Source organism: Salmo salar, chromosome ssa15 (assembly GCF_905237065.1).
Source record: "Salmo salar chromosome ssa15, Ssal_v3.1, whole genome shotgun sequence".
NCBI lineage: Eukaryota > Metazoa > Chordata > Actinopteri > Salmoniformes > Salmonidae > Salmo > Salmo salar.
The window spans coordinates 29825732-29846438 of NC_059456.1; the positions used below are offsets into that span (position 1 = coordinate 29825732).

The 20707-nt window shown below is 43.6% G+C and overlaps 1 protein-coding gene across 1 annotated transcript; it reads right to left on the bottom strand.

The window, feature by feature from the left end:
* Positions 1-495: 495 nt before the first annotated feature.
* LOC106571218 (transmembrane protein 151B) lies at positions 496-13082 on the bottom strand. Its single transcript, XM_014144008.2, has 2 exons — positions 11840-13082; positions 496-5853 (listed from the first exon to the last, which is right to left on the bottom strand). The coding sequence occupies exons 1-2, from the start codon at positions 11924-11926 to the stop codon at positions 4402-4404; spliced, it is 1539 nt and encodes a 512-aa protein (XP_013999483.1). The 5' UTR covers positions 11927-13082; the 3' UTR covers positions 496-4401.
* Between the last annotated feature and the right edge of the window lie 7625 nt (positions 13083-20707).

Consider the following 20707-nt stretch of genomic DNA (forward strand, 5'->3'; position numbering starts at 1 on the left):
ACGACAGTCCTAACCTACAATCTCTGTATTACTTACAGTACAAAATCGTTCTCCTGCAATCCTGTTTTGAGCCACAAAATTATACACAACATTATAAAAAGAGGAGCCCCAAAAGCATTCTGGGTGTGAGAGTACATACAGTATTATAAGGTATTACTCCACTTTGTACACACGATAAAGGGTTCCATCTAGGGTTGCAAAATTCCACTTACTTTCTCAGAATTCCCAGGTATTTCAGAAATCCTGGTTGGAAGATTCAGGATTTCCTGGTTATACCCTCCTGTTTCTGGGAATCTACCAACCGGGATTTTGTGGAAAGTTACCGGAATTTTGCAAGCCTAGTTCTATGTTACATTATGATAAAGGGTTCGAAGTTAACAGTCTGTGGTAGGAAAAGATTTTCAGTTTTCTGAATTGTCACTAAAAAACAAAGTTTGATAACCTTGGTTTGCTGTGCTTGAATACTATTCATTGTTTTATGGTTAGTAAACATAACACTGTTAAACACTTTTATTTGTACACAATTACATATCACAGTGAAGCCATCTGATATAATTGTTTTATCTACATTAAATTAACTTTTTTTTATTAGTGAGAGGCTGGCCAGTGAGCAATGGACTATTGAGTCTGTAATGTAATGTCGGTAATATAATGCCAGTATCACTATCTTTTTTTTTTTACCATTGTTGAAATCTAAAACTCTGGGGCTTCACTATCTACTGTTTCCTAACTTCAACCCATCTCAGCCATAATAGGAGTGATCTAAAGAGAGCTCATCAAAACTCTGAAAATCTTCTAATGAAAAAGAGGGCATTCTGTGACTGAGTGAACTGTGCTTCCCATGACATGTGTGACCTCTAGCTAGGCTAGAATAACCTTCCTTCCATCATCTGCTATAGGAGCATCAGTATGGTTACAGAGCTGCGTCACATGCTGTGATTCGTTGGGCACTTAAGTGCATCCTCATAGCCTCCTATCTGGGAAACAAATCAAACAGCACTGTCAAGTCAGCTGACAGGGATAATAAGAAAAGGTTAAGGGGTAGAATTTATGACAAATGTAAGGTGGATATCCTGACTACACTCCTGAGTTGGTTATGGGGGTTGCATAGATGCGCTTTTGATGAGGTGAGCCACAACTAACCAGACAGGACTCAGTGTCTTGTGGTTATGACTGGTGTGTATTTTTTGTTTGCTGCTTTATTGTATAGATAAAGTGTTTTTTGGTTTGTTGTCGAGAAAATGGGATTGAGGTTGAACAACTTCCTTTAATTGCTTCGCATCTAGTTTCCTAAAATGGCCAGTGGCAAGTGACATTATAAAGGTAGTAAGGTGTAAGGAAGAAACGCATCAAGAGAAAGAACTGGTATTACACTCTCTGCAAGAGATCTACCAGTATATTGTTAATGCAATTTTTGTTCATGGGATGATCACTGGATTTCACAAAATAGGTGTATGTTTTTTCAGAATGAGCAGAATGAGTTTATCTTTGACAGCGTTAGATTATTAAGTGGTCAATCCAATGTTTACAGTCAATTCAATCACATATCCCCATTAGTCAATAATGCTAGTCATTTCTGAGATAAGAATGGGAATGGCTGTGAGAATCTGAGGTCAGTAGGATACATAAAATGGAGAAAGGCCTATCTATCCTTTGTGTATATAGATCTAATAACAATGTGTGAATTGTAAGTGTGAGTCCTGGGCATAGATTACTGAGCTCTGCCATCACCCTGAATTCATCAGAGTTGTTTTCTATTAAATAGCAGAGGCCTCTGGGCCAGAAGTGACTGGCTAGCTGTCAGCTTAGCTCTTATCCTGGGCCATATTGACTCCAGCTCCTAGGGTTAGCTTTAGTTTGATCACAGCAACAAAGCCCTTTGACCGCTACCTTCAAAACCATTTAAGAGTTATTTACAAAATGTGTGTGTATATTTCAGTGGACTGGGGGAAGTGGGTTGGATTTTTCACTTCATGAGCTAGCTGGGCACCCATTCTGTGTACTTTATAAGTGATTTTTTATTTTATTTAACTAGGCAAGTCAATTAAGAACAAATTCTTATTTTCAATGATGGCCTAGGAACAGTGGGTTAACTGCCTGTTCAGGGGCAAAACGACAGATTTGTAACTTGCCAGCTCAGGGATTTGAACTTGCAACCTTTCAGTTACTAGTCCAACACTCTAACCACTAGGCTACCCTTCCTAGTGGTTAGATTAATCCTAGGTGTGAATTCTACACATTTATTGAACTTATGTTAAAATATTATTTACCTGGTCTTGCTTTGAAACTTTGCTAGTGGAAATAAGCCATTAGTACATAGAACATTTGATCAGTTGTGATCGTGTTTATTCTCAGATCTTCAAGAATCCTCCTGGTTTATTATTAAAGCTGACATTATCAGTGTTTGAACACAGCCCTCAGTCTATTTTGGGTCTCTGTGATGCTGTCTGGCTGTTTCTGATAGGCATCATCAGAATCAGCACGTGGTCCTGCTTTTAAAGCTACTTTTTCTGACAATAGACAAAGCACATCTTGAAGTTTTCAGGGCCTGATCATTGGTGCCAGCCTCAATTAAATGTCCTGTCTCATCAGTATATTGCTACCTAGAAGAGATGCAGTGAGTTGAGTTGCTCTGTTTCTGCCTTTGTATTTCTGGTTGGTTGGTTGGTTGGTTGGATGAATGGGTAGCTACAGTACAGTATGTTGTTAGGGTGTAGTTTTGGATGAATGGGTAGGTGAGCTATGTGGTTTAGGTGTGGTTTTAAGCCAAACTTTAAAGCACCCACAGTCAAGCACTTAAATCACGAAAACAAAGATGAGGTAGTTTGAAGGAAATTATTTTTCATATAGTAATTAATAATCATTTTGAGTTCAAATATTAATTGAAAATAGGAGATATGCAATGCTGAGGTTATTATTGACAGCTGAGTTGACATGATATAATCACATTGATGTTGTATGTATTAGTTAATCAGAAATGCATTAACATGTAGTGAAGAGTGACACAGTAATATTGACAGTAAGGAAAATGATGCGATGAAAGACTTCTCTCATGGATTCAGTTTGAAGTATTTGTACCATTTAGTCCTCCTGATCTAAATTATTCATGGGTCTGACTATGTTACTATATTTAGAGGGTCAGGAAGTGGGAATGTTATTGCATCCTGTGATATTTGATTCCCGTTGCTAATTAACTGGATGTTGTAACTGCTGTATCTCACATCATCATCATTATCATGAAAGAACTTTAATTCCGTAAAAAGATCTCTTGTTGGCCTCAAAACAAACAACTACACCATCACATAGCCCAAATGTGTTTCAAATTGTAATGTTTTAATGAAAATTTTAGATCTGCATCTAAGGCTTTTCATTAAGAACCATGAGCTAGAGGGGAAACAAATTATAGTCTGTATGAATTTACTTTGATATCTGCAACATAATTTCAAATATCCAGTAATGCATTTACTAGAAAAATAAGTCAGATGTTTTAAACTTTTCTTGCTCTCAATTATTTAATGTGGCGTCATGGTTTTCCTTCCCATCTCCAAATTGCTCTCTAAGGCTTGAATAAATCATGTTTATGTTCCTTAAACTCATGCCCCACTTATGAGTCATCTCCAATGAAGGCCTCTACCGTTGAGCTGTCTTGAGCTGTGTTGAGCTGTGTTGGGGATTTTCAGTCACAAGACATCCCTTCTAAGACTCTTACAAAATAACACATTTTATCCAACTTCGAAAACAGATGTTCCAATTGAAGTTGTTTGCTACCTGGTTATGACAACAGCAAAATGCACTACGATTTAAGGTGGAGTTTATTCTCAGGCCCAATGTCTGTTAGTGTACCTTGCTTTTCATGTTCTCTATTTATAGATAGTGTGGAAGCTAACATGACACTTTGGTTAAGGAAACTCAAACTGATATGAACAGAGCATTGTGATTGGTCCAGAATGGTGGTGGTGTGCATTCCGCGCAACATATGTCCTTCCAAATACCATTCTCAGATCATTATGTCCATTTGTCGCAGACTGTCTGATTTTGCCTATGAATGTGTTTTTTTTTCATACATGCTTTGAGATAGTTACATAGTCTATTACTTACTATGATGAACATATCACTGGAGGGCATCTCATGTGAGATGAGCTGGGCTGCAAAGGAAATTATGGAAAAGGTGGAGTGAGCATTCAAAATGTGCATTTAACTCAGTACTGTCTTTGATAAACAGTGTTGGAAGAGGTCTGGAAGGGTTCCGGAATGCCACTGGTGTGTCATGTGTTCTGTGGTCTAATGGAGAAAAAAAAAGATCCAAAAGGAAGGTTCATTATCCAGTCAGTGTCCTCCCAGAGAAAGGACAGTAACATTACATTCCTTGTTCAGGTCTGGACTGGGAGGCCCAGCACTGGGTCATATAGAGGTCTCCACGCAGGATCCGTTCCTGTGCAGCGAGTGGTTCAGGCAGCCCTCGTTGCGGTGCACGATGAGCACAGGGAAGTAGAGCGCGTCCTGGTAGTCCGGCGGATTCTCCTCGCTAGTCAGCTGGCCCGACGGCGTCAGGCAGCGCGTGCTCTCTGTGGGGCACGATGTCTCATTGAGGCTGCCGCTGCTCCGCCACAGGCAGCTGCGCCGCGATCCGTACAGCCGCGACAGTGAGAAGCGGCTGCCGCTGAAGGGGATGCGCGGGCTAGTCCCAGTACAGATGCTCAGTGCGCTGCGCGAGAAGATGGACGAGCTGCTGATGGTGCGGTGGCAGCGCTCGCAGTTCTGCCGGTAGCTGCCGTAGCCGCCGCACATTGAGTAGGTGTTGGCATTGCCGCCGCCACCTGACGAGAGCTGAGCCAGGTCCATGAGTACAGCCTCTGAATAGCTGGGCACCAGCTGCTGGTTGGAGCGGATGTGCCACTCCAACTCGGTGCTGTCGATGGTGTTGACCCGAGGGATGTGGTGGCAATATGGTCGCTCCTCAGATGGCGTGACAGGGACATAGTCGAAGCCGAACAGCTTCTCCACGTGGTAGTGGACGTAGGCCGTGCGGTACTCGGTTAGCACGCGCAGCGGCCAGGAGAAGGTGAAGGCGGCGGCCGTCCAGAACACGTAGTTGGACACGTACCAGGGCAGGTGGTCCGGATCCGAGAAGGCAATCATGTACTCCTTAAAGTCTACATTCTTCAAGTGCATTCCCTCGCGAGCCTCCATGTAGTCGTCCAGGCCCTCATTCTCAGTGAAGAAGCGGGCCCGCTGAGTCAGGTAGGCGTTCTCCGACTCCACGTTGGCGAAGCTAAAGCACTTGGTGAACCTCAGCTTGGTGACAGGGAAGCAGTCTAGGCCCTGCAGCTGCTTGGATATGTCCTTCACACCGCAGTTGCTGTAGTCGAACTCCGCCTCGGCCACATGCGTGTTGACGCGCTCGTGGTACACCTGTGTGGTGGTGTATGCGTCTCCGTTACGGTAGCGTGTTACCTGTCGCGTCCGCCGCACATAGTGGTAGCTGATGGCCTTCCACCAGATGCAGGGCGTGGCCTGCTGCATGCGCCCGACACGCTCTCCCACACTCTCCACGTTCACCTTGTGCTGTAGCTGGTTGTGGGTGTGGCAGTGCCAGCACTCCACCAGGTAGACCACGTAGAGCATGACCATGAAGGCCACAGGGATGTAGATGTAACCGTTGGAGCAGGGGCTTTCGTGGTACATCATGGACTTGACCTTGTAGGCACTGTCGAAGGAGAGGCGCGTCACCTTGGTCACGTGGCACCAGGTCATGGCCCCCACGCAGCCGTAGATGAGCAGGGACAGGATCAGGCATTTCCAGTGGCTCTCCCTGCACAGGGATTTACTGAGCGACTGCTTCAGGGGCCGCTGCTGCACAGAGGGAAACAGAGAGAGAAAATACCAATCTGAGTCTGTGAAAACATACCTGCAAGCATTGTGGACAAAATACATTTCAAATACCTGATGAGAATGAATCAATGGATTTTTTTAAATAATAGCTACAGTGAGGGGGAAAAGTATTTGATCCCCTGCTGATTTTGTACGTTTGCCCACTGACAAAGAAATGATCAGTCTATAATTTTAATGGTAGGTTTATTTGAACAGTGAGAGACAGAATAACAACATAAAAATCCAGAAAACGCATGTCAAAAATGTTATAAATTGATTTGCATTTTAATGAGGGAAATAAGTATTTGACCCCCTCTCAATCAGAAAGATTTCTGGCTCCCAGGTGTCTTTTATACAGGTAACGAGCTGAGATTAGGAGCACACTCTTAAAGGGAGTGCTCCTAATCTCAGTTTGTTACCTATATAAAAGACACCTGTCCACTGAAGCAATCAATCAATCAGATTCCAAACTCTCCACCATGGCCAAGACCAAAGAGCTCTCCAAGGATGTCAGGGACAAGATTGTAGACCTACACAAGGCTGGAATGGGCTACAAGACCATCGCCAAGCAGCTTGGTGAGATGGTGACAACAGTTGGTGCGATTATTCGCAAATGGAAGACACACAAAAGAACTGTCAATCTCCCTCGGCCTGGGGCTCCATGCAAGATCTCACCTCGTGGAGTTGCAATGATCATGAGAACGGTGAGGAATCAGCCCAGAACTACACGGGAGGATCTTGTCAATGATCTCAAGGCAGCTGGGACCATAGTTACCAAGAAAACAATTGGTAACACACTACGCTGTGAAGGACTGAAATCCTGCAGCGCCCGCAAGGTCTCCCTGCTCAAGAAAGCACATATACATGCCCGTCTGAATTTTGCCAATGAACATCTGAATGATTCAGAGGACAACTGGGTGAAAGTGTTGTGGTCAGATGAGACCAAAATGGAGCTCTTTGGCATCAACTCAACTCGCCATGTTTGGAGGAGGAGGAATGCTGCCTATGACCCCAATAACACCATCCCCACCGTCAAACATGGAGGTGGAAACATTATGTTTTGGGGGTGTTTTTCTGCTAAGGGGACAGGACAACTTCACCGCATCAAAGGGACGATGGACGGGGCCATGTACCGTCAAATCTTGGGTGAGAACCTCCTTCCCTCAGCCAGGGCATTGAAAATGGGTCGTGGATGGGTATTCCAGCATGACAATGATCCAAAACACACAGTCAAGGCAACAAAGGAGTGGCTCAAGAAGAAGCACATTAAGGTCCTGGAGTGGCCTAGCCAGTCTCCAGACCTTAATCCCATAGAAAATCTGTGGAGGGAGCTGAAGGTTCGAGTTGCCAAACGTCAGCCTCGAAACCTTAATGACTTGGAGAAGATCTGCAAAGAGGAGTGGGACAAAATCCCTCCTGAGATGTGTGCAAACCTGGTGGCCAACTACAAGAAATGTCTGACCTCTGTGATTGCCAACAAGGGTTTTGCCACCAAGTACTAAGTAATGTTTTGCAGAGGGGTCAAATACTTTTTTCCCTCATTAAAATGCGGGGAAAAAATCAAAAAATTTTTACATGCGTTTTTCTGGATTCTTTTGTTGTTTTTCTGTCTCTCACTGTTCAAATAAACCTATCATTAAAATGATAGACTGATCATTTCTTTGTGAGTGGGCAAACGTACAAAATCAGCAGGGGATCAAATATTTTTTTCCCTCACTGTATCTTTTAAATAACTCTATAGAAACACCAAAAGCACCTGCTCTTTGCAACACATTAAATATTTAGAGAAATAGTCAGCATTCTAAGTGCATTAACATATCTTATGCCTGAGCAGGGAGCCGCTTGATCATGTCTTTGCTTGTTAAGATCAAACGGCTCACACACTTCATCTGAACTCTCAACCTTTTCATGAGAATCTGCTTGTTTCCATTCCAGGCCATTGAGAAAACATTTAATGCGTTTGTCGCCATGAAGTACCTCACATATACTACCAGCAACTTCAAGTGAGTGTGAAGCACTCCCAGTTTATGGCCCTATGTATGTGGATATAGGAGTCTTCTGATCAAATATACAGTAGCATTATAAAAGTGAAATTAGCTATATTAGCTACAAAATAATGTTTTACTCATGTAAATAGTATTTATTTAAACAGATATCTAAAACACTTTGGATTCCAAAATTGTGAACCGTTAAGAGAGCAAACCATCCAGAAGAAATCATGCAGCCATTTCATCCAGGCACAATGAAGCTGGTGGTATCTTTTCCACCCCAGGGCACCGCAAGCCCCAGTGCCTGCATCAGGAGCTGGTCACGCCTTATGGGAGTGCAGCCTACTCACACGGTTGGCAAGGGATCCAAAAGCCTCAGGATGGCTGGATTATAGCGCAGTTCATTCCTACATTTGCATATCAGTCATCACACAGGGGGCAGAGATTGATTGGCTTAATGGTGTATAGTACAGGAGGCTCGCTGCCTGGACATCATGGGGTGATACTTTTGGCAGTGGATTAATTTGTTGGAACTAAACAGTAGCCTACAGAGGGTAGGCAGGACATTGCAACCAGCTATGAAGAGGAGGCATCATGCTTCAATGGTTATCTTTCGTTGCATAGGTTATTTATGCAATAAGGCACGAGGGGGTGTGGTTCTTATGCACGAAGCAACGCAGAGTGCCTGAATACAGACCTTAACCGTGGTATATCATATACCGCAAACCCTGAGGTGCCTTATTGCTATTATAAACTGGTTTCCAATGTAATTAGAACAGTAAAAATAAATGTTTTGTCATACCTATGGTATACGATATACCACAGCTTTCAGCCAATCAGCATTCAGGGCTCGAACCACCCAGTGTATAATACAGGATAGTACTGTATAGACAACCTTTTTGGGGATTTAAATACAGGTTTCGCCAAAATGTATTCCAGGTTTTTACAAAAGACCTTCTCTGATATGTTGTGAAAAGAAAAACACATGAGCAAGCCGTGCTCCTAACATGACAGCACTGAGTAAATAATAGATGTTCCTTCTCCATAATTATCCTCCCCCAACCTTGTCACATGACATGGTCCCCATGCCCCCTGTCAACACAACGCCCCACAGGGCAGAGGGCTTAGCACTGAATTTCCCCTTCTGTTGATATGCTACTGCAATGGAATATTATTCACTCACTGGCAGTGGATAAACTCTAGCCAGCACCGTAATCAATCTAACATAACACACTTTCCAGCTCCTGTTGCATGGAGCTGTTGTGCCCTCTTTTTGAATTGAGCATAAAGTAATATGAGTTTAAGCAGCATGACATGAGATCATGATTGATTGTAGAGGATGGGGGTGTCCTTTGGTACTCATCTAACATTCTACAGCTTTGAAGGGATACACGTTGTGTTTGCACAATGGATATTGCACTACATTTTCTTTTAGACTTTTCATTTGAAGGAAATACTTTTATTTCTTCTACTATTTTTTGTGTATTTGCCTGGTGTCCAACAGATAATGTTTCACATTGTCTTATACAGCATGCCTGCCCTTACCTATGGCAGTAGGGTATGTTCAAGCTCTGAGCATCTCGAGGTGCCTGAGGAAAGATACCGTCTGGTCTGATGATCTATTCTGGTCCGATGTATATCATGCATAGCAAACATCAATACATCGTATATTCATCATAACCACTTGCCTCAACAATGCAGAAACAGGCTATAGAGTGTTTGGGAAACATTAGAGGAAAGCAGGATAGCAGGTACAGCCATTTCTCAGTCAATTCTAGATGTAACTTGATTAATATTTTTCATTAGGAAAGCATTGCAGTCACTGCGTCTGACATTTTAAGCTTCATTTGATAAAAGCTGATTGAAAAAGCAGTGGGAATCTTCATGGTAAAATGGTGAAGCTAGGGAAAATGCACCAGGCAGTTAATTATCAACAATGTGGAGGCAGCTGAATTAATACTATACAATGAAATAATGATATGAAAAATGATTGTCTTGCTGTGTGGGTGGATAATGCCTACTTCATGGATAATGTCTTCTTTGTGGATAATGCCTACTTCATGGATAATGCCTACTTCCTAATGAATTCTGTAGGAGCCGAAAATAGCCATAATGATGACACTCTCAGGTGGCCTGATTTTCACCAGAGGTGTGTTCAACAAATGGTGTTGATGAAGCACAAAGTGAGGGTGTTAAAGAAGTGTCCCACTTTCTACCCGATTACTTTAGGCTTTCTCTGGGTTCACACTGTCAGTGTCACGTCCTGACCATAGAGAGCTCATACTATTCTATGGTAGAGTAGGTCAGGGCGTGACTGGGGGGGTTTGTTTAGTTTATTTATTTCTATGTTTGGTTGTAGTTTCTTTTTTCTATGTTGGGTTTTTTGTCTAGTTTCCATTTTCTATGTTGTGTTCTAGGTTATTTTTTCTAGGTTGGGGTTTTCGTATGATTCCCAATTAGAGGCAGCTGGTCATCGTTGTCTCTAATTGGGGATCATATTTAAGTTGTTGTTTTTCCCACTAGTGTTTGTGGGAGATTATTTTGAGTTTATGCATGTAGCACCTCTTCGTCACGGTTTGTTGTTTTTGTTTATAGTTTATTGTCTGTCTTGCATAGTTTCACATAGAAATAAAGATGTGGAACGATACGCACGTGGTGCCTTGGTCCGTTCCTACACACAACCATGACAGTCAGATTGACAGGCTTTCATTCCCACTACCTGTGACATGGTGTTTCCACTTGTAAATGACCTATTTTTATATGCTACAATACGTTATAAAACAATAATTTCGTGAAATTTCGAGAACTTTGCACATGCAAAGTTTGGTAACAGAATGATGGCATCAACAGCACAAACCCTCATTCTGTTACCAAACTTTGTATCTGCACTGTTCTTCAAGTAAATTGTGTTTTTGTAAAATGTTCAGTGGAAATTGTTAAAGGTAGTCCTTGTGCATAGAGTTGTATTTATTGTTTTATTGTTTAACTTCGCAATCATTGGTTATTGTTTTACATACATTTTAAAGTGAAAAATCGGAGTCTTAGCATCACTATGTTACCATGGAATTACCCCCAATTGAGTTTCTGTCAAGCTGACACTCTCTTAAGACTGGCTCTGTGGTACAAAAAAATCCTTTAGTGTAATAGAAAGGCTAATGGAAGAGATGCCCAACTAAAACAAAAGTTTGACTCAACATTAGCACATCTCTATACTTAAACCTACTACTTGATTGGAATTGTCAGCTCTTCAGTCTTATGTTTAATCCAGAAGTGTAACAGGAATTGTGAATGTAAGCTAATGAATACATTAAAATGGTTAGTGACACATCCTATCAACTGATAATAAACCCTATTAAATCCTCAAAATATAACCCACCAGCAGCTAAAAATAATTATACAATAGTGTTCCCTGATCAGAATGACACTATTAAAACAAGAAGGGTTCATTGTAGCAATTAGAAATAATAATAGTTTGTGAAATGCATCCAGAATGTTAATATTGCTGTATAAATGAATATTTAAAGGGCTTTAATAATCCCTTGCCTTGACAGGAGTATAGGCCTGTAGCCTGTCATTACGATATCTCCTCAGACAGGGGGCTGTCAATCATTTTGATACCCACCAGAAAGGGACCATATAACCTGGATGTTTTACAGTGGCTGGAGACGAGACAAAAACAAGCGCACACTCACGCACAGCTACACAACATATTGAATGAATAATATGGTCAAAACTATAGGCTATTTATAATTTACATGATACACGGTAAAAACCGTATTGGTGCAGCTGCAGCGCCTAATGCGTTTATTATAAGTGGGTAATTGAGCTGCTATCTCTGAATCAGATTAGGGCTCAGGTTATGGGTGATTTAGCTGCGATATGAATATTAACTATTTTGCCAATTGCACGATTCGCCTAGCAGCTCTCGTGCAGCCGCAGGCGCAAAATTGAAGGTATACAAAGCGGTTCTCTTCTCTCACCTCCTCGCGGGGGCTCTCCTCTGTGTCCTCCTCTGGAACGGTAGTGGTGCTGCTCTCACTGGCCGTGGCAGCCGATGCTGGGGACATGTTGACAAAGGCAAAAACACAGGGGCATGGATCACTTTAGGAAAACTGAGGTTCAAATCACAGGGCAACGTAAACTCGCCAGCAAGCCTATCGCAGGCTACATAATCCAACCCGATTTAGCCGGAAGGAACCTCTACATCATGGTTAACAATGCTCCAGTTTCAAAGCAGCATCTTCTTCCCCACAGAATCTTTGATGTGAGGTGTTGTTGCATGGCTACGGGCAGCCTATATCCAAAGCGTAATGTCTTGGGTTCATATGTCCGCAGTAGAAAACATTGGGCTCCTTCCTTTGCGCGTTGATGCAGGTGCTTCCGAATGGCTCTTGTGATAGAGTAGTGGGAAATGGTAAAGACATCAGTCAGTCCCCGTCAGGATAAAATGGTCATGGCAGCTGCATAAATTAGCCTCAGTAAATGAAAAAACAAGTGCACTACTAGGCTATATAGGACAAAGACAAATACTCTGTAGACTATTCTACACGATATGGCACAGGCAAAATGTAAATATAAGAGCGCGCCTGTGTGTGCTCGTGGTGATTGCAATCCTCTCCAGGTATCTGTGATGAGACGGCAGTAGACGGCTCACAGCAAGGTTCCCCTTCAGTGTCCATTGGTCTCTGCAGGGAAGGGATACGTGAAATTGTCTGTATGGGTGAGTTATTCCCCATTCCATGTTATCAGTAGAATTATATTTCTTAATAGCCTCGTATTCAACATGGAACATCATTGAGAGATGGAAAGTTTTTTTACTGTTCCTGTTGAAAAGTGATATCCCAAGTAGGCCTATAGATACAGTAAATTACACACACTAAACGGTACAACTACAAAAAAAGTTTAGAGCAAAATATTGTTTTTTTACACAACTGCAAACAAACTTCAAGGACTAGGGCATTCAAGGAGTTGGTTTGATGGGAAGTCGTGATGTCATTGGCCTCCCTCTTGCTTGAGGAACAATAGAGGAGCAAGCACCCCATTCCCCTACTTGTGCTATGTCATGACTTACCTGGACCACCTATTGAGATGTGCCTTTTGTTAAGTAAATCAGATGTTAATTGAGGTGAAAAGGAAACTGAAGTGCCACTTTAAGCAGACTGTTGTGCCAGAAAACCTAGTCATATTTCCCAAACTGATTGATTGAGATTGATGGATTTTATTGTATTATATTAAACACACACACACACACACACACACACACACACACATCCGTATCACGAACACAAGAAAAACATACATTCACACATTTTAGAGAATAACAACACTAAGTGAACAAATCATTTCTGATGTGGGCCTCTGTTTGAAGAGATTTTAGTCAAAGTCCAACTGATATAGTCTGACTGTCCACTGATGAAGACCAATTATTAGACTTAAAACTAATCATCCAGCGATCATACACTGTTTACCAGGGGGCAGGGCTACCGACATTAAGGCTAATCTAAAGACGGTGCTGGCTAAAGCTAAAACTGGCGAGTGTAGAGAGTATAGAGATATTGTTATCCACGTCGGCACCAACGATGTTAGGATGAAACAGTCAGAGGTCACCAAGCGCAACATAGCTTCAGCGTGTAAATCAGCTAGAAAGATGTGTCGGCATCGATTAATTGTCTCTGGCCCCCTCCCAGTTAGGGGGAGTGATGAGCTCTACAGCAGAGTCTCACAACTCAATCGCTGGTTGAAAGCTGTTTTCTGCCCCTCCCAAAAGATAGAATTTGTAGATAATTGGCCCTCTTTCTGGGACTCACCCACAAACAGGACCAAGCCTGGCCTGTTGAGGAGTGACGGACTCCATCCTAGCTGGAGGGGTGCTCTCATCTTATCTACGAACATAGACAGGGCTCTAACTCCTCTAGCTCCACAATGAAATAGGGTGCAGGCCAGGCAGCAGGCTGTTAGCCAGCCTGCCAGCTTAGTGGAGTCTGCCACTAGCACAGTCAGCGTAGTCAGCTCAGCTTTCCCCATTGAGACCGTGTCTGTGCCTCGACCTAGGTTGGGCAAAATTAAAAATGGCGGTGTTCGCTTTAGCAATCTCACTAGTATAAAGACCTCCTCCATTCCTGCCATTATTGAAAGAGATTGTGATACCTCACATCTCAAAATTGGGTTACTTAATGTTAGATCCCTCACTTCCAAGGCAGTTATAGTCAATGAACTAATCACTGATCATAATCTTGATGTGATTGGCCTGACTGAAACATGGCTTAAGCCTGATGAATTTACTGTGTTAAAAGAGGCCTCACCCCCTGGTTACACTAGTGACCATACCCCCCGTGCATCTGGCAAAGGCGGAGGTGTTGCTAACATTTATGATAGCAAATTTCAAATTACAAAAAAACAAAAAACAATGACGTTTTCGTCTTTTGAGCTTCTAGTCATGAAATCTATGCAGCCTACTCACTCACTTTTTATAGCTACTGTTTACAGGCCTCCTGGGCCATATGCAGTGTTCCTCACTGAGTTCCCTGAATTCCTATCGGATCTTGTAGTCATAGCAGATAATATTCTAATTTTTGGTGACTTTAACATTCACATGGAAAAGTCCATAGACCCACTCCAAAAGGCTTTCGGAGCCATCGTCGACTCAGTGGGTTTTGTCCAACATGTCTCTGGACCTACTCACTGCCACAGTCATACTCTGGACCTAGTTTTGTCCCATGGAATAAATGTTGTGGATCTTAATGTTTTTCCTCATAATCCTGGACTATCGGACCACCATTTTATTACGTTTGCAATCGCAACAAATAATCTGCTCAGACCCCAACCAAGGAGCATTAAAAGTCGTGCTATAAATTCTCAGACAACCCAGAGATTCCTTGATGCCCTTCCAGACTCCCTCTGCCTACCCAAGGACGTCAGAGGACAAAAATCAGTTAACCACCTAACCGAGGAACTCAATTTAACCTTGCGCAATACCCTAGATGCAGTTGCACCCCTAAAAACTAAAAACATCTGTCATAAGAAACTAGCTCCCTGGTATACAGAAAATACACGAGCTCTGAAGCAAGCTTACAGAAAATTGGAACGGAAATGGCGCCACACAAAACTGGAAGTCTTCCGACTAGCTTGGAAAGACAGTACCGTGCAGTATCGAAGAGCCCTCACTGCTGCTCGATCATCCTATTTTTCCAACTTAATTGAGGAAAATAAGAACAATCCGAAATTCCTTTTTGATACTGTCGCAAAGCTAACTAAAAAGCAGCCTTCGCAAATGGAGGATGGCTTTCACTTCGGCAGTAATAAATTTATGAACTTCTTTGAGGAAAAGATCATGATCATTAGAAAGCAAATTACAGACTCCTCTTTAAATCTGGGTATTCCTCCAAAGCTCCATTGTCCTGAGTCTACACAACTCTGCCAGGACCTAGGATCAAGGGAGATACTAAAGTGTTTTAGTACTATATCTCTTGACACAATGATGAAAATAATCATGGCCTCCAAACCCTCAAGCTGCATACTGGACCCTATTCCAACTAAACTACTGAAAGAGCTGCTTCCTGTGCTTGGCCCTCCTATGTTGAACATAATAAACGGCTCTCTATCCACCGGATGTGTACCAAGCTCACTAAAAGTGGCAGTAATAAAGCCTCTCTTGAAAAAGCCGAATCTTGATCCAGAAATTATAAAAAACTATCGGCCTATATCGAATCTTCCATTCCTCTCAAAAATTTGAGAAAAGCTGTTGCACAGCAACTCACTGCCTTCCTGAAGACAAACAATGTATACGAAACGCTTCAGTCTGGTTTTAGACCCCATCATAGCACTGAGACTGCACTTGTGAAGGTGGTAAATGACCTTTTAATGACGTCAGACCGAGGCTCTGCATCTGTCCTCGTGCTCCTAGATCTTAGTGCCGCTTTTGATACCATCGATCACCACATTCTTTTGGAGAGATTGGAAACCCAAATTGGTCTACATGGACACGTTCTGGCCTGGTTTCGATCTTATCTGTCGGAAAGATATCAGTTTGTCTCTGTGAATGGTTTGTCCTCTGACAAATCAATTGTAAATTTCGGTGTTCCTCAAGGTTCCGTTTTAGGACCACATTGTTTTCACTATATATTTTACCTCTTGGGGATGTCATTCGAAAACATAATGTTAAATTTCACTGCTATGCGGACGACACACAGCTGTACATTTCAATGAAACATGGTGAAGCCCCAAAATTGCCCTCGCTAGAAGCCTGTGTTTCAGACATAAAGAAGTGGATGGCTGCAAACTTTCTACTTTTAAACTCGGACAAAACAGAGATGCTTGTTCTAGGTCCCAAGAAACAAAGAGATCTTCTGTTGAATCTGACAATTAATCTGGATGGTTGTACAGTCGTCTCAAATAAAACTGTGAAGGACCTCGGCGTTACTCTGGACCCTTATCTCTCTTTTGAAGAACATATCAAGACTGTTTCAAGGACAGCTTTTTTCCATCTACGTAACATTGCAAAAATCAGAAACTTTCTGTCCAAAAATTACGCAGAAAAATTAATCCATGCTTTTGTTACTTCTAGGCTGGACTACTGCAATGCTCTACTTTCCGGCTACCCGGATAAAGCACTAAACAAACTTCAGTTAGTGCTAAATACGGCTGCTAGAATCATGACTAGAACCAAAAAATGTTATCATATTACTCCAGTGCTAGCCTCCCTACACTGGCTTCCTGTTAAGGCAAGGGCTGATTTCAAGGTTTTACTGCTAACCTACAAAGCATTACATGGGCTTGCTCCTACCTATCTTTCTGATTTGGTCCTGCCGTACATACCTACACGTACGCTACGGTCACAAGACGCAGGCCTCCTAATTGTCCCTAGAATTTCTAAGCAAACGGCTGGAGGTAGGGCTTTCTCCTATAGAGCTCAATTTTTATGGAATGGTCTGCCTACCAATGTGAGAGACGCAGACTCAGTCTCAACCTTTAAGTCTTTACTGAAGACTTATCTCTTCAGTAGGTCCTATGATTAAGTATAGTCTGGCCCAGGAGTGTGAAGGTGAACGGAAAGGTTGGAGCAACGAACCGCCCTTGCTGTCTCTGCCTTGCCGGTTCCCCTCTTTCCACTGGGATTCTCTGCCTCTAACCCTTTTACAGGGGCTGAGTCACTGGCTTACTGGTGTTCTTCCATGCCGTCCATGGGAGGGGTGCGTCACTTGAGTGGGTTGAGTCACTGACGTGGTCTTCCTGTCTGGGTTGGCGCCCCCCCTTGGGTTGTGCCATGGCGGAGATCGTTGTGGGCTATACTCGGCCTTGTCTTAGGACGGTAAGTTGGTGGTTGGAGACATCCCTCTAGTGGTGTGGGGGCTGTGCTTTGGCAAAGTGGGTGGGGTTATATCCTGCCTGTTTGGCCCTGTCCGGGGTATCATCGGATGGGGCCACAGTGTCTTCTGATCCCTCCTGTCTCAGCCTCCAGTATTTATGCTGCAGTAGTTTATGTGTCGGGGGGCTAGGGTCAGTCTGTTACATCTGGAGTATTTCTCTTGTCTTATCCAGTGTCCTGTGTGAATTTAAATATGCTCTCTCTAATTCTCTCTTTCTGTCTTTCTCTCGGAGGACCTGAGCCCTAGGACCATGCCTCAGGACTACCTGGTATGATGACTCCTTGCTGTCCCCAGTCCACCTGGCCGTGCTGCTGCTCCAGTTTCAGCTGTTCTGCCTGCGGCTATGGAACCCTGACCTGTTCACCGGACGTGCTTGTTGCATCCTCGACAACTACTATGATTCTTATTATTTGACCATGCTGGTCATTTATGAACATTTTAACATCTTGACCATGTTCTGTTATAATATCCACCCTGCACAGCCAGAAGAGGACTGGCCACCCCTCATAGCCTGGTTCCTCTCTAGGTTTCTTCCTAGGTTTTTGGCCTTTCTAGGGAGATTTTCCTAGGGAGTTGTTCCTAGCCGCCGTGCTTCTTTCACATGCATTGCTTGCTGTTTGGGGTTTTAGGCTGGGTTTCTGTACAGCACTTTGAGATATCAGCTGATGTACGAAGGGCTATATAAATACATTTGATTTGATTTGAATTGATTGATAGAACTGGTATAAACCTCCATAGCCTACTCAATGAAAACCATCCTTGGCTCAGTGAAGATCTAAGCCTTTAACACAAGTTGCCAGTAAGCCAGTTTGACCTGAGCCAGTTTTATGGCTCACCCCAAAGTGATGTTATTAGATCTCCCTCTAAAAACAGCTTGTCATTGAAACAGAGGGGAGACAGACGGAAAATTCATATTGGACAATATTCTGTACCTGGTGGTGATTTAGAAATGTATCATAAAGCAAATTACATAAATAAATAAAGCATAACGTGTAAATACAAGCACATGTAATTGAAATGAATACATTATTTGAGTAATTATCGAGGCAAGCTATCTTCGTCCTCCTAACGTAGTCAACACTCCTAGCTGCTAGCTAGCTAGCTAGTCATCACTGCTACATTTACATTACATTTTAGTCATTTAGCAGACGCTCTTATCCAGAGCGACTTACAGTAGTGAATGCATACATTTCATACAATTTCATACATTTTTTTCTGTGCTGGCCCCCCGTGGGAAACGAACCCACAACCCTGGTGTTGCAAACACCATGCTCTACCAACTGAGCTACAGGGAAGGCTAGCTAGCCAACTTCTACCGACTAGCAGCACTGTAGAAACGATTACATTACAACGTAACGACTTGATTAGTGTGGTGTTAGTTAGCCAGCTACATAGTTGTCTTTGCTGTCTCTGTATCTAAGATAGTTGTGTAGTTTGAGTAATTATCGAGGTGAGCTAGCCAGCCGCGACGCGGCGCCAGACTTAGTCAACACACCTAGTCATCATTAACCCACTGCTAGCTAGCCAACCGTTACCGACTAGCAGCGCTGTAGATACTAATACTTTACAATGGAACGATTTGACTAGTGTAGTGTTAGCTAGCTAGCTACTTAGTTGTCTTTGTCATAGCTCGATAATTGTTTAGTTTAGTAATTACCGAGGTTAGCTAGCAAGCCATCGAGGTCAGCTAGCCAGCTATTTCCGTCCCCCGCGACGCCATTTTTCCTAACCCAGCCAACTATTACCGACGAGCAGCATTGTAGAAACTAAATACATACAAGGAACGTCTTGATTAGTGTTATGTTAGCTAGCTAGCTACAAAGTTGCTTTGTATCACGACAAGGTGTAGTACTGAAACTATCGAGGTTACCTAGCCAGCTACACGTTCAAAGTCAACAACGCAGCCACTGCTAGCTAGCCTACTCCACCAGCCAGCAGTACTGTATCATTTTAGTCAATAAGATTTTTGCAACGTAAGCTTAACTTTCTGAACATTCGAGACGTGTAGTCCACTTGTCAGTCCAATCTCCTTTGCATTAGCGTAGCCTCTTCTGTAGCTTGTCTACTATGTGTCTGTCTATCCCTGTTCTCTCCCCTCTGCACAGGCCATACAAACGCTCCACACCGCGTGGCCGCTGCCACTCTAACCTGGTGGTCCCAGCGCGCACGACCCACGTGGAGTTCCAGGTCTCCGGCAGCCTCTGGAACTGCCGGTCTGCGGCCAACAAGGCTGAGTTCATCTCAGCCTATGCTACCCTCCAGTCCCTAGACTTCCTGGCGCTGACGGAAACATGGATTACCACAGATAACACTGCTACTCCTACTGCTCTCTCCTCGTCTGACTACGTGTTCTCGCATACCCCTAGAGCATCGAGCCAGCGGGGTGGTGGCACTGGAATCCACATCTCTCCCAAGTGGACATTCTCTATTTCTCCCCTGACCCATCTGTCTATCTCCTCATTTGAATTCCATGCTGTCACAGTTACCAGCCCTTTCAAGCTTAACATCCTTATCATTTATCGCCCTCCAGGTTCCCTTGGAGAGTTCATCAATGAGCTTGACGCCTTGATAAGTTCCTTTCCTGAGGATGGCTCACCTCTCACAGTTCTGGGTGACTTTAACCTCCCCACGTCTACCTTCGACTCATTCCTCTCTGCCTCCTTCTTTCCACTCCTCTCCTCTTTCGACCTCACCCTCTCACCTTCCCCCCCTACTCACAAGGCAGGCAATACGCTTGACCTCATCTTTACTAGATGCTGTTCTTCCACTAATCTCATTGCAACTCCCCTCCAAGTCTCCGACCACTACCTTGTATCCTTTTCCCTCTCGCTCTCATCCAACACTTCTCACTCTGCCCCTACTCGGATGGTATTGCGCCGTCCCAACCTTCGCTCTCTCTCTCCCGCTACTCTCTCCTCTTCCATCCTATCATCTCTTCCCTCTGCTCAAACCTTCTCCAACCTATCTCCTGATTCTGCCTCCTCAACCCTCCTCTCCTCCCTCTCTGCATCCTTTGATTTCCTCTGTCCCCTATCCTCCAGGCCGGCTCGGTCCTCCCCTCCTGCTCCGTGGCTCGACGACTCACTGCGAGCTCACAGAACAGGGCTCCGGGCAGCCGAGCGGAAATGGAGGAAAAATCGCCTCCCCTGCGGACCTGGCATCCTTTCACTCCCTCCTCTCTACATTTTCCTCTTCTGTCTCTGCTGCTAAAGCCACTTTCTACCACTCTAAACTCCAAGCATCTGCCTCTAACCCTAGGAAGCTCTTTGCTACCTTCTCCTCCCTCCTGAATCCTCCTCCCCCCTCCCCCCTCCTCCCTCTCTGCGGATGACTTCGTCAACCATTTTGAAAAGAAGGTTGACGACATCCGATCCTCGTTTGCTCAGTCAAACGACACCGCTGGTCCTGCTCACACTGCCCTACCCTGTGCTTTGACCTCTTTCTCCCCTCTCTCTCCAGATGAAATCTCGCGTCTTGTGACGG